Below are 14,134 nucleotides of genomic sequence, written 5' to 3' on the forward strand. Positions count from 1 at the left end.
TTGTGGTGGGTTAAATATAAAAACTTCCTCGCTGCTTGCGTGCGAACGTCCATGATGTTTTACTAGTAGTTGTATGTACCTCACTGCTTCCGTCCGTATTCAATACAAAACGCGAAATAATGATGGTGCATTCATTGCGCCTGGGGAACAGCATATGGGGCGAAGTTGAACATTAATAAAACGGTGCTTACGTCGGATTTTACCGATACCCACAAACACTTCGCAATGAATCTAGATTTCACCCGTCAATTGCATCCATGCCATGGGAATGAGCCGATGCACTCGCTTCGCGCGCATGCGCATCGATGTATCATTAATATCGATTATTTTCCACACCCTTACTGTTGATACATTTAATTGCAATGTCGCCTCCCGCCACTGGTCAGTCACCTGTTCGGGCACCCAACACTGGTGGGGAAGTTGGTGGAGTTCTTTCGACAAAAAGAAAATGTGCTACAGATGTAAAAACAAAAAAAGGCATGTCGTGGTAATGGTGAGCAACTCCAAATGTGCTTTGAAAGCCAGCTACCAGCTAGCCAGACGTGTAGCTGCTAGCTAGCCAGACATGTAGCTAGCCAGACATGTAGACATATCCTATGCCAGCTAGCCATAGGATATCAGCAAAAACAGGAAATCAATTCAAATACTACTTCTATTGAACTCCTTTTGGAATGTTTGTTTTTTCCTTTTTTTAAGTGAAATTGTTGAATGACACACCGTGCACAGCACCAGCCAGGCCAGCCAAGACCCACGACTCCAGTGGTCACTATACAGTGTTCCCTCGTTTAAGGCGAGGGATAGGTCCCCGCAATCAGTGCAATTTGCAACTCATCATCCTGACGTTATTCGACTGCAGCGTTTTTGTATCCTTGTTCATTCCTCCTGCTGTCGTCCTTCTCATCTTTCTCCTTGAACCCAAGATTTATTTAGCCCGTTAGCCGCTGCTTCTATTGTTTATTACAGTTTAGCAAGCAGCTCAGTTAGCTAGTTTGCTGGTGGAAACACAGTCGGTCTCCTCTGTAGTCTCGACTTGCTACGAGGGATAGGACACATCGCGTACATCTCACACACACACACACACACACATATATACCTGCATATTGACTTCATCAAAGTTGACTGAGAAAACGTTCTTTTTGTGTTTTGGTTTTATTGTAAAATTGGTGGAATTTTTTGGCTTTAAACATTTTGTCTGAAGGGATTGTTTGTTTTTTACCCCAAACAGCTCTTGACTCCACCTGGTGGTTTTTCCCGTCATGGCCACAGTAACGTCAGAGGCTACTTTAGCTTTTCTTCCGCTGGTGTGAAACAAACAATGTCGTCTACAGGCCCTGTAATGAAATCCAAACAGGAAGTGGCGACCTCCTCGACACCAACTGACGCTTCACACTGGCAACATTCCCTCCACTGCAGCCATCCAGTCACTTGGCGAGTCTTCCTCAAAGTCCCTGAGGAGAGAACATAGCATGTCCTACATTTCAGCTAATAGTGAAAAGTGTAATATGTCATTCATTCATTCATTTTCTACCGCTTATCCTCACAAGGGTCATGGGGGTGCTGGAGCCTATCCCAGCTGTCTTCGGGCGAGAGGCGGGGTACACCATGCACTGATCAGCAGCCAATCACAGGGCACATATAGACAAACAACCATTCATACTCACATTCATACCTATGGACAATTTGGAGTCACCAATTAACCTAGCATGTTTTTGGAATGTGGGAGGAAACCGGAGTACCCGGAGAAAACCCACACATGCACAGGGAGAACATGCAAACTCCACACAGAGATGGCCGAGGGTGGAATCGAACTCAGGTCTCCTAGCTGTATGGCCTGCGTCCTATATATATAGCCCTATATGTCATTACTTTTTAAAGTGACAAACAGAGATTAGGGTGTCATATTTTGTTATCAGGTGTGCCCAATGTCATGGCTTAGCATACGCTGCCATGATAGGAGCCGTCAAGCGCTTACGTGTCCTCGTCATCGGAGCGTGGCTGCAGACGGTCGTCGTCCACGTGCACTTCCTGTTCCGGACCATCGGTGCTGTCACCTTGAGCTCGGGAGAGTGGACCCATTAGAGGACTGTCACCTGAGAAGAGAAGGCAAGGTTAGGAGGTCATGATTTGTACGTGATATTTTGCTTTTCAACGTTCTGACCTCCGCTGAGGTTGTTTGTTAGCTACTTGGTGACTTTGCTAGCAAGGTGAGATGTTATTGTGGGGTGGCGCAAGGGCCAAAGAAGAAGTCAGTTGGTTTTGGAGGAGACGGAGTTAAACAGAGCTTTGCACTTTGTTGTGAACATTCCTACCACCTACAGTACATGACTCTAGTGGAACATGTGATATTTTCTTGAGTTTAACCTTGTGACAATGAGCACAACGAACCTTCTCTGTGGACCACAAAGGTGCTGAAGGCTTGGTTCACCTCTGCTTTCTCCAACAAACTCAGCAGCCTCTCGGGGGGATCTCGCCGCCACTGTTTCCGCCGCACGTTCTCCTCTGGAGACACCAGCAATCATACCAACTACCACATACAGGCTGTCTGGGTCCCATGGTGTCCACCAGGTCACTGGCGTACCTTCATCTGACAACTGGAGGCTGGCGTTGGCAAACACCTGCAGCACCGTCTCCGAGGGCCCGGCGGCCCAACGCCTTCGAGGGAGGGCCGCTTTTTCATGGCGAGTCTCAACACCTGCAGTCAAACTTATTGATGAATAAGCAATGGAGATGTAGCTCATGAAGTGTAATTCTACCTCCCGTGGGGTCTAGCTTCTCTCCCAGATGTTGAAGCACCTTCTTCCCCTCGTCTGTGCCCGGCCTCCCAGCAGAGCACCGCCTCTGTTGCTCTGCTTGTATGGCCTGTGAAAGATCCAAAACACGTCCAAGTCAAACACTCCAAGATAATGATGGGGATCAGTATCGACCAGAGAGCAGTATCGCTGATTTTACTGGAAAAGTACGCACAGTGATCGGCACATGTTGACCACAAAAACTGGGCACCTGTGTTTGGTCCTGGTCTCATGTCTTGGGGTCACTTCAGACTTTGTGCTCTCACACAAACACCTTAGAAGAACGGAAGTGGAAGTCGTAGTTGGTTTGTATCAAATTACGGCAGATGGAAATTGGCTCTAAGTCGACCTACTGTTTGGGGGTCAATCGCAAAAAAAACGCTCATCCAATCAGAATGCAGCCCTTCTCCCAATAGCAGGATGTGCTAGCAGTCATGTCCTGATATTTGAGTAGGAGAAACCAACAGGTACACTTGGTCGCATCCTAATTTGTTCCAGTCCTTACTTCCAAGTGTGTCAAGTCCTTTTGGATGCCTTATCAACTCAACTCAGTTTTATTTCACAGGAGCTTGTCGTGTTAGGTTGATAACCTTTGACTCAAAGAGGAATAGCGTGAAAAGGCCAACTTTGGAGGATGAAAGTGTTACCAGGGTCTCTACCGTCCTCTCTTGTTACAATCTTTTGAATAGTCCTTGTAGCACTGTTTTCTACTAAATGACCAATTGTTGGCTTTGTACAAGAACCGAGCATCATGTAATGTGTGTCATAGTTATGTCACATGGGTATGAAACAAGTCATCATCGTTTGCATGAAGTACACGCACTTTGAGCGTCATTGTCATAAGAGTCGTCATGCTCTGTGATGAAGATATGTACAGTCGGTTTTGGTTCTCACAGTACGACTTTCAAAAATAGCATTTTTTTTCTTAAATATGTAAACTCTGTGCTTCTAAAATGTTTTTTTTAATGACAATAGCAACTTTTACAATACAATGTTCATATTTTGACATCATTCCTGGAAAATTGATAACCACTTCTTTCTATTTCTGCTGTTCATTTCTGCCCCAACTATTTCAACTTTCTTTTGCTAAATGTTCTTTTTAGCACTTAATTTGCCAAAAATGTATCCATTTTGTTTGGTTTTCATAATTTTATGACTTAAAATAACTTACTGCTCTCCCTTTTAACCATATCTTGCTTATTGTGTGGCGATATGGCCTAATATCTATCAAAGTGATCTTCATGCACATCTTCGTGATCTTCGCTCATGCACAACGACGAGCCAATTCAAGAAACAATACAAGCAGTTGATGTTTGCTAAATACAAGGATGAAGAGTCTTGAACCAGTCATGATGTGCTATACATATCACTATATTGACACTTACTATGGTATCCATTATGTCATTGGATGGTCATATCACCTCCTACTTCGTTACGGGACAAAAATAAAATAAAAAAATAAAAATCTATATTAGGAAAGCAGGAAGTGAACAAATGTAACAGTTACTGATTGTAAAAGTACCAGATGGAGGGGTAGGATTTAATAAGCTTTGCTTCTTCCTGCTCCTTTTGGACATGTGGAACTGTGAACTGATTATGTGATGCACTCAATTGTAATCTGATGCATGTTCAAATGAAATAAAACCATTTACATTTGCTAATTGTACTGCAAAAAAGATCAGTGAGGATAATCCATAATGCTGCGTATAGAGAATCCTCTATTTCTAAAATCACTAATATTCAAATTCACTCATTTAGTAACATTTCCAACAGCTCAAAAAATGCATAAAGCTCACCATAACGTGTTACCCAGAAATGTCGTACAATTTCTACAAGAGAGGCAAGATCCAATCTCAGGGAAGAAGTCAACTTAAAACACTAACGTTATGGCAACAACAAGGCGAAGAAGCCACAGCATTCCAGTATGTGGACTCAAAGGATGGAACATGTGAAGTAAGGAACTTGAACTTAATGTTCTATGATGAGCCAATTCAAGAAACAATATAAGCACTTAATTTTTGTTGCGTTTAGCTCTATGATTGATTTATTAGTCTATGTGATTACTGTTTATTATGACGGGGAAAACTATTTTACTACTGACATTAGCACACCTTATGATGTTTGCAATTTTTCTCTGAATATTTGGACTAGGAGGGCACGGTCGTGTGGTTAGCGCACAGCCCTCACAGCTAGGAGACCAGGGTTCAATTCCACCCTCGGCCATCTCTGTGTGGAGTTTGAATGTTCTCCCCGTGCATGCGTGGGTTTCCTCCCACATTCCAAAAACATGCTAGGTTAACTGGCAACTCCAAATTGTCCATAGGTATGAATGTGAGTGTGAATGGTTGTTTGTCTATATGTGCCCTGTGATTGGCTGGCGACCAGTCCAGGGTGTACCCCGCCTCTCGCCTGAAGACAGCTGGGATAGGCTCCAGAACGCCCGTGACCCTTGTGAGCATAAGCAATATAAAAAATGAATGAATGAATATTTGGACTATTGTAAAATTACTGCAGATTTTTCCATTCTTGATGTTTTTTTGTTTTCAAACTTGGTCCTAAATGATCGAGTGATCTCACAGCTGTGAAAGATTGCATGAGAGTTTTGGTACCTGCGGGGACAGATGTGCTCGCAGGAGCCTGGCGACCCGGTGGGAGGTCAGAATGGTGCGCAGGGAGGGCCGGTCTTTGGGATCCGTCTTGAACATCTGCCTGAGCAAAAGCTGCAGCTCGTAGGGCAGGTGCTTGGGCAGCGGCGGGTACGCCCCCCGGCACACTTTGAGGATCAGACTCTTCCAGCTGGGCGCTTGGAACTGCTCATCAGAAGACAACGAGACACCTCACATCGGGACATACGTGGTCTGACACAAGTGAGTGCAGCCCTCACGTTTGATGCTATCGTGTCAAACCTAATGTAGGATATGCTTTAGAGTAGTCAGTGTACAACATTTTCTATCAACACAGCTGCCAATGCAAGTGGTCCAGATTATATTAAGTGTGAGCACCATTGTTATCTAGCACCTTTATCCCCGGTGCCAGTAGCACTCGTGTAGCCCCAGACTGTGATGCCCCCACCAACATGATTGACTGTAGGCAAGACACAATTATCTTGCTACTCACATGTGTTGGAATACATCTTTCCTCTCACTGAACCGCAACTCCCTCAGGGCCAGCAGCACTCGTGCCGCCACAGGCGGTGACGCTTGACTACACTCATGCACGCTTGACTGCAGGGCAGACACAACAATCTCGCCAAAAAGACCCAAGTTTCGGTATTGACAATGTAAGTGGCCAAGATCTATGAACAATACGCGTATACTTTGATGTCCCCATCAGGAAGATGATGCATGATATGCTGCATGCTGTTATGTCTCCTTAAACTCAAGAAACTTGGGGGGAGGGGCACTCTACTTCACAATGTCACAATACATGTGGCAAATTGGAATTAATGTTTCCACACTATGAAGTGCAGCTCCACAGTACCGGGAGCACTCATGCAGCCCCAGACAGAGACCGTAGACTGTAGACAAGACACAATAACCTTGCTACTCACTTGTGTTTTTCTGAGGGCAGTAAATCTGTAGGAGCTATTTAGTAGTGTGTTCCGAGGTTTCTAATATCTGTTGATTTATGTTTTGTTGTTGTTGTTTTGTTTGGATTACTTGATAATATTTTCTTGTTAGTTATTTATTGGTTTATCATATTTTGTTGGGGTTAATTAATAGTTAATTTGTGGATTTATTTAATTGGATAACACCCTGGGCACCTGCAATATATTTAAGTAGGCAGTGCTGACAGGACCAGCATGCACCGGGGTGGGCCTATGGTTTTGGTACCAGAGCAAGAGAGGCAACAGGAGACAATGCCTTTGTACCTTTTGTTTGCTTGCTTAGTAATAAAAGAAAATACGAAGAAACGGAACAAGATTATTTGGACAATGACTCTTTTGCCTGTGTAAAACACAACCCGTGGTGCATCAGTGGCCTTTTGATTATATTTTAAGTTAAGTTTATTTTTGAAGGACAAATAGCCACTACAAAATCCATACCGCTGCACAAGATGTACACTGACTACTTTAAAGTGCTGTACATCCAACTTGTCTTCCCACCTTGACACAATATACTGTCATGATGTGAGAGGTATGCACACTTTTGCCAGGTGTTGTTTTCCTTGTAACAACTTCTTCAAACTGTAGTGAGAGGATTGTTTCAGTGAAGCAAGAACACAGATGGTTTTACCGGGTGTCGCAGGGTGCACAGCTCATAAAGCACACAGCCCAGAGACCACACGTCGCTGCAAAACACACAAAATGCTAGTAAGACCCAGGAAGGTAAACAGTAACACATGGGTCAACATGCAGTACCTCTTATTGTTGTACGGCTTGTTTTCCCAGATCTCCGGAGCGACGTAATAGGGGGTGCCGACGTATGTACAAGCGTAAGCCTTTGAGCTGCAACGTGAAACATTGAAAATTCGCTCACAGACTCCAGTTTAAACCAGCAGTGCACCTTTTTCCTGCAGGATACCTGTTAAGAACACATGCTGAGCCAAAGTCTCCAAGCTTGACTGTGCCTTTGTCCGTGAGGAAAATGTTCTGAAAAATCATATTCAAAAATACCTTTCGTCACACACAGAGCCTCGTCTCATATTTTCATTGCCTTACTAACGGTGACACTTGTGCATACAATATATTGAAAGACTGATGTACCTTGGACTTGAGGTCTCGGTGCAAAACCCTCTTATCATGAATATGCTTGGCGCCTGCACACATCTCAGCAAACCATTTTAAGATCTACAGGGGAAAAGGGGATTTAAAATTTAAAATTTTCTCAAACTTAATAATGACAAAACAGATATTATCATCATCGGTCCCAAAAACATCACAACACCCACCCATAACTTCTATCTTCAATTTGACAGCGCCACCCTCACTCCACCCCCGCTCATCCGCAACCTTGGTATCCTCCTGGTCCCCATCCTTTCATTTGAACCCCACATCAAACAGTTAACCCGGACTGCATATTTTCCATCTTAAGAACATAGCTCGACTCTTTTTATATCTTTTTAACTCTTTTTAAATCTTTTTATATCCGACTGCTGTGCCCCGCCCCGCTTTTACTAATGTTTTAACTGTGTATTAACCAATGAATGTTGTATTTTTGTGTGTCTTCTCCTCTGTTTACTTGCTTTATTCAACTCCATTCTTCTGTAAAGTGTCTTTGATTATTTTGAAAAGCGCTATACAAATAAAATGTATTATTATTACTATTATTTATTAAAATGAAAGCTTTTGATTTCAGTCATTATGGAGGCTCACGTCATCAACACAGAAGTGCTTGGTCTTCTGCTGCTGGATTCTCTGCAGCATGTCTCCGCCGCTGCAGTATTCCATCACAATGCACAAGAGGTCGTCAGCTGCACGAAAACAATCACATCATCCGTACATGTCAAAACAAATGCATCATGGAGAGGTGGTAAAGAGGGTAAGATCACCTTCAAACGCCTCACGGAATGCCACAATATTTGGATGTTTCATTGTGGATAACAGCACTGCTTCTCTCCTCCACTTCTCCATTTTCGACTCATTCTATTTACACATGCAAATTGTACATTTAGACCAATATTATCCTGTTACTATGAATATTATGCATGACAGAAATACAAGAGCAATTGCTGGTGTACCTTTGGCAGCTGTATTTCCTTGACAACGTACTTCTCCTGAGTGTTTTTACACTGGACTAACAAAGCTCGACCGAAAGAGCCCTCCCCGATGACGCTGAGCACTGAATAACCCTCCATTGAAGTACGAGAACATAAAACGAAGAATTACTCATAGATTTATTCACATGATGCCTCGTTTCTATTGTTTCGCGCCTACTTCCGTGTTATTGAGTGACGTACATTGTCACGTGTCTCCAATCGTCCCATCCGGCCACGAGATGGCGAAAGAGCATAAAGGAAAGTATTTTTAAACGTTTTATTTTAGTAACAAACAAATAAATGCTAAACGTTACACAAGCCATTATATATAAAACATAAAATCTCACATGACAATATGTAGAAATGAAAGCTCACAACATGGCGGCCGGAGTGGCTGTTGTTTGATTGTCATCAGTAATGGTTTTGTCCTGTTGCTAAGAAAGCTTCACATGTTGGGAAAGTTGTTCACATCGAGACAATTGTCAGTTAAGTGTCAATTAAAACACAAAGTTTATATTTGGTCCTGTACTTGCTTAGAGAAGAGCCCGGATAGCTCAGTCGGTAGAGCATCAGACTTTTAATCTGAGGGTCCAGGGTTCAAGTCCCTGTTCGGGCGGTAGTATTTTTACCTTCTTAGCGTGTTTCTTTGCAGCACTTGGTTGGAGATTATTTATAGTGTCAAAAAAACTTCTTGGTGAAATCTTTTCTCCAAACGTGACGAACGACAAAGCTAGCAACTTTTTGGCGTCGCTTGAGACTTTTATGGTATTTGGACACTTAAAGAGAAATTACTATTTGATCTACAGTTTCTGTTCCCACCTGAGTACTGATCACAGTTGCCAACCTTTCAGTAACCTTTCACTATTTGCTGTCCTTTAAGTCGCTAGATGGCGTCATTACCTAATTTGCATATAATTTGAATACAATGTTGTAAACTGCTGTAGGAAATATCACTCTTGTGGTGAATATATGTAATAGCAATCCATTTGCACCATGGATTGTGATTGCCTAAGTGACAACACAATACGTTCTTTCACCATATTAGAGAACTCCCCGACGACGTCAGAGAAAGTCGCTAGATATATCGCTGGTCGCGTTTGAGAAGACATGTCGTTGTGGGGGATTCATTTGTATGCTGCCAGATTTTGCGATAAAATTGCCAAGTTGGCAACACTGCCGAGAGTCCGTCAACATGTTCAGATTTCGGGTGCTTGGACCAAGCAGCGTCCCTGAGTCCAACGTTCTCCAACTTTCTCACCCAATCAGCTCCGTTTCTGTCTCCGACGGTTGGCCAATGAGAGAGTGCCCAGCGACTTCCGGCTTTATTGGCACTTTTTAACATTTGACCAATCACGGATGATTACGTCACTCACAGATGTAGCTGCTTTTTTAAACCAACTTTATTCCCACCAAGTATACAAAAATCGTATACAGATAACAAATACAAAAAACAAGAACACTGCGATGGGTTACATCAAGCAAAAACATTGAAATCAGAACAAAGTTTGAAAAAAAAAATGTTTTTTTTACTGCTAAATTAGCATTTTTGGATGAAAAATTGTGCTAACATGATCAGGATAGTATTTGGGAATCATTCTGAAGGATACTTCCTTCATCTTGTTGGTGATGTGATATCCATCCATCCATCCATCCATCCGTCCATCCGTCCATCCATCCATCCATCCATCCATCCATCCATCGTGGCTGCGTTCTCGTTCACTACTGGAAAGGTTCACCACTGGCTCTGACTGTGGTTTGCTGGAGTCCCAAAAGCTTTAGAAATGGCTTTAGAAACAACCTTTTACACACCGATAGAGCTCAACTACTTTGAAAAATTTAAGTGTGACAAACATGGACAAAAATAAGAATTTGAGATGGGGGGGGGGGACACTTTTTGCCACCACTGAATTGTCTCTTATTCAAGTCTCAAGGCGGCCATGCCAGCTTTAATGGCTGCTCATCATGCCAGAAAGCAGCCATATCAATAATGCAATATCATCCGTGCAGCCCAGTGTCAAAGGAGAACAAAGACTAGCTGGGGGTAATAATTATCTTCAGCCTAGTCCTGTTGGGGAAAGAAGATAATTAGAAAGAATGAAGCAATGCATCCAACTGACTGCCAAGACACACAGCTTCCTTCCATGAAATCAATGCTAATGTTCCTCACCTGTATTTCTCATTCAGATATACCTACGGAAGATGCCAGTTTCATCTGCTATGAGGTAGTAATTCATCAGCGTTACATCGCCAACTAGTGGCCTGGTATGCACACTGCCAGCCTAGTGTATGAAAGTACGATGAACCTTTAGTTCAACTTCAACAAGAGAAGACTATCTTTCACTTTTTCCTGGCAGAGCAGATCTGTTGAACTTGTGAGGGCATCTTCATCAACAATAATATTTGCCCTCACATTTCCCCCCTAATTAATTAATAAACAGTTGCTGTTTTGTAGTCAACGGAGGACTCTTATTAGTCAAATAATAGGTCTCCCTCTAGAATAAGGTACACACAAATACAGTAGTTACTGACGAATTAATGCACATGAGTTTAGAGTAGTTACAGAGGAACTAATGAGTAGTTACTGAGGACCTAATGCACACATATTTAGAGTACTTACTGAGAAATTATTGAGTAGTTACTGAGGAACTAAGCAACACAAGTTTAGAGTAGTTACCAAGGAACTGTGTAGAGTGGTTACTGAGGAATGAAGCTACATAAGTTTAGAGCAGTTACTGAGGAACTAAACCACATATGATTTGAGTAGTTACAGAGAAACTAAGCAACACACGTTTAGAGTTGTTACCAAGGAACTGAGTAGAGTGGTTACTGAGGAACGAAGCTACATAAGTTTAGAGTAGTTACTGAGAAACTAAACCACATATGATTGGAGTAGTTACTGAAGAACTAAGCAACACAAGTTTAGAGTAGTTACTGATGAACTAATGTGCATAGTAGTTACTTAGGAATTAGGTCACATAAGTTTAGAGTGGTTACTGAGTAACTAATAAGTAGAGTAGTTACTGAGTAAGTAATGAGTATTTACAGAAGAACCAAGCCACATACGTTTAGAGTAATTACTGAGGAACTAATAGGTAAAGTAGTTACTGAGTAAGTAATGAGTAGTTACAGAGGAACTAAGCCACATACGTTTAGAGTAGTTACTGAGGAACCAATTAGTAGTTATTGAGGAACTAAGGCATATAGATTTGGAGCAGTTATTGAGGAACTATTGAGTAGTTACTGAAGAACTAATAAGTAGAGTACCTACTGAGTAAGTAATGAGTAGTTACTGAGGAACTAACGCACATATGTTTAGAGTCGTTACAGAGGAGGTAAGTCACATAAGTTTAGAGTTGTTAATGAGGAACTAATGAGTAGAGTAGTTACTGAAGAACTAAGCTACATAAGTTTAGAGGAGTTAATGGGGAACTAATGAGTAGAGTACGTAGTTACCCGAAGAACTAAGCTACATAAGTTTAGAGTGGTTACTGAGGAACTGACAAGTAGAGCCATTGCTAAGACCGTAAACAGAGTGAAGCAGAGCTGGGGCAGGGTAGGTCTATGGCATATCTGGGCATACCCATAAAAGAAAGTGCAGCTCACATTGACATCACAAAGAGCCATCCCAAACTTCTTTCTAACAACATTCATTGGTCAGAAAAGTGGAAAAAGCATCATAGATCCATTTACGCTAAGTTGGCAAGGAGCCTTTGACGATCCCTACAAGTGAGGCTTTTCAAAGACATTAAAAATGACATTTTATTGCTAATGATGTAATCTATCATCTGCCTCATTTGTTTGCTGCACGTTTGAGTGACAAGGAAGCTGTGGATTTTTGTGGCGTCACGAGGCTCTCAGTTCTCAAGACAAGGCGATGCACGAGACTGAATCTACGAGAACAAGTAGAAAAGTCCAATGTAAAAATATATGGCGATATACTGCAATCTACTCACATCATTTCTACTAGGTTACACTCTATGTGTATGAGACGAAGAACAAACCGAGACAAAGAGACTGACAAATAGGCTCACTCTGTTCATGCCATTGTTCTCTGGAACAACCACACCAAGATGCTGAAAGCATTGGCCAGCGTGAACTCTCTTCTTGCCTGCTCATTGATTATCAAGTTCATCTTCGTGCTGCACGGTAACCGAGTGTTTAGGAAGCAGGCCACACAGTTCGATTCCACCCTTGGCTATCTATGTGTGGAGTTTACATGTTCTCCCCGTGCAGGCATGAATAAATGATGAATTATTTATTATTGTTTCAGGCCTAGATTTTTTTTCTGAGTTATACTTTTGACAGCCCTGGTGCTTCATCACAGACATGATACCATCCTGTGTATATGCCCATCCCTTTAGTAAACAAGCAGGCTTCACTGCACGTCTTAAAATATATGTAGCCTGGGGCTCTGCCAACTATCTGTCAGTCCGTTTGGTCTTTTTCGTCCTTGTTGAAATGTGACTAATGTTTGTGATTGGATTGGTCCAAGGTGGTGCGAATGTTTCGACTGCCGCCCCGACCACTTTAGACTTAAAGTGACGCAGACGTGCTGTTGAAATTTCAAGTGTGGTCTTTGCTAACCTTCCAAAGATACTTGCACGTTTTACAACCTCTGATTACATGGTTCCTCATGATGTAAGGTCAGATAGGGATCACTGATGGCAGAGTGTGTGTGTGTGTGGGGGGGGGGCATCCTAATGAGGTCCAAATCCACGGCAGAGCTGACTTTGCACTTGCATGGATCTCTGAAGCGGCTAAAAATAGTCACAAAGAAACATGGTCGTCACAAACAGTGAGAAAGCCTACTACTTACGTTTCCAGCCTTGTCGCTATCATGGAATACAAGACATTAAGTATTGAAAAATGCTATTTATAGCATCAGCTATAAATTTACCATTGTCTTTCAAAAATGGAACAATGTAGACCATAATTACAAACATTATAAAGCAAAGTCGATAAGTCATGTTAGTGGCAGGGGCTTCACAGGCTTCATCAGAAGCCGCAAGGTTGGCAGGTCAATTCTCCCCTCTGTTGTTGTGTCCTTGGGCAAGACGCTGAATCTTTGGTGGTTGGAGAGGCCAGGGCAGCTGTGACTACAGATGTACATTACCACCAGCAACATGTGAATGAATAATGGGTTCACTTCACTGTCAAGCGCTTTGGCTACCTTGAAATGACCTTGCTATATAAAATCCACTTCTTCTTCTTCACAACTCTTCCACTGTGAGCAAGCCGGCAAACAACAGCTGTTAGATATCAGTATGCAATAACACAGCACATTTGGAATAGTAATCAGATTACCTCTTACTGTAAAACAACATTAACACCGTCATAAAGTGGTGATTAGAATTCAGCAGAAGAACGGAGGTCAACCAAGCAAACGGTGGAGGTAAAGGATGCTCACTTCTTGATCAAACGGCAACTGAATGCGAGTGGGGAGGTCACAGCATTGACCTCATCGATAAAACGTATTCAGAGCGCGTCCCGGTCCTTATCCTCCGTATCGATTGGAAAGAAAAGCTCCCGCGAGGCATCCCATGTGTGCTGAAGAGCTGAAGGATCAGGAGGTCATGGGAAAAGCTTTTTAGGAATGCGCTGTGGGCTGCGCTCCGCGCTCCCACCAGTCAAAGCACCACAATACACAC

The 14,134-nt window shown here is 42.6% G+C and overlaps 1 protein-coding gene and 1 non-coding gene across 2 annotated transcripts; one reads left to right on the top strand and one right to left on the bottom strand.

The window, feature by feature from the left end:
• Nucleotides 1-1,144: 1,144 nt before the first annotated feature.
• On the bottom strand, nt 1,145-8,724 carry nek3 (NIMA related kinase 3). Its single transcript, XM_058079103.2, has 13 exons — nt 8,469-8,724; nt 8,280-8,373; nt 8,104-8,201; nt 7,495-7,578; nt 7,313-7,380; nt 7,150-7,236; nt 7,025-7,079; nt 5,399-5,599; nt 2,754-2,859; nt 2,579-2,692; nt 2,386-2,499; nt 1,973-2,090; nt 1,145-1,448 (listed from the first exon to the last, which is right to left on the bottom strand). Exons 1-13 carry the CDS (start codon nt 8,583-8,585, stop codon nt 1,385-1,387), a joined length of 1,320 nt encoding a protein of 439 aa, XP_057935086.2. The 5' UTR covers nt 8,586-8,724; the 3' UTR covers nt 1,145-1,384.
• Nucleotides 8,725-9,029: 305 nt separating this feature from the next.
• trnak-uuu (transfer RNA lysine (anticodon UUU)) lies at nt 9,030-9,102 on the top strand. The gene has a single exon. It is a non-coding gene; the product is annotated as a tRNA-Lys (tRNA).
• Nucleotides 9,103-14,134: the final 5,032 nt, after the last annotated feature.

This window comes from Doryrhamphus excisus, linkage group LG8 (assembly GCF_037039965.1).
Source record: "Doryrhamphus excisus strain RoL-2023G ecotype Guam linkage group LG8, RoL_Dexc_Guam_v1.1, whole genome shotgun sequence".
NCBI classification, from domain to species: domain Eukaryota; kingdom Metazoa; phylum Chordata; class Actinopteri; order Syngnathiformes; family Syngnathidae; genus Doryrhamphus; species Doryrhamphus excisus.

Coding starts and splice junctions, on each gene's coding strand:
- nek3 (XM_058079103.2), bottom strand. CDS start 8,585: ATGGAGGGTTATTCAGTGCTCAGCGTCATCGGGGAGGGCTCTTTCGGT. Junction 7,579..8,103: donor AGCACTTCTGTGTTGATGAC/GTGAGCCTCCAT, acceptor TTTCCCCTGTAG/ATCTTAAAATGGTTTGCTGA. Junction 1,449..1,972: donor CGCTCCGATGACGAGGACAC/GTAAGCGCTTGA, acceptor TTCTCTCCTCAG/GGACTTTGAGGAAGACTCGC.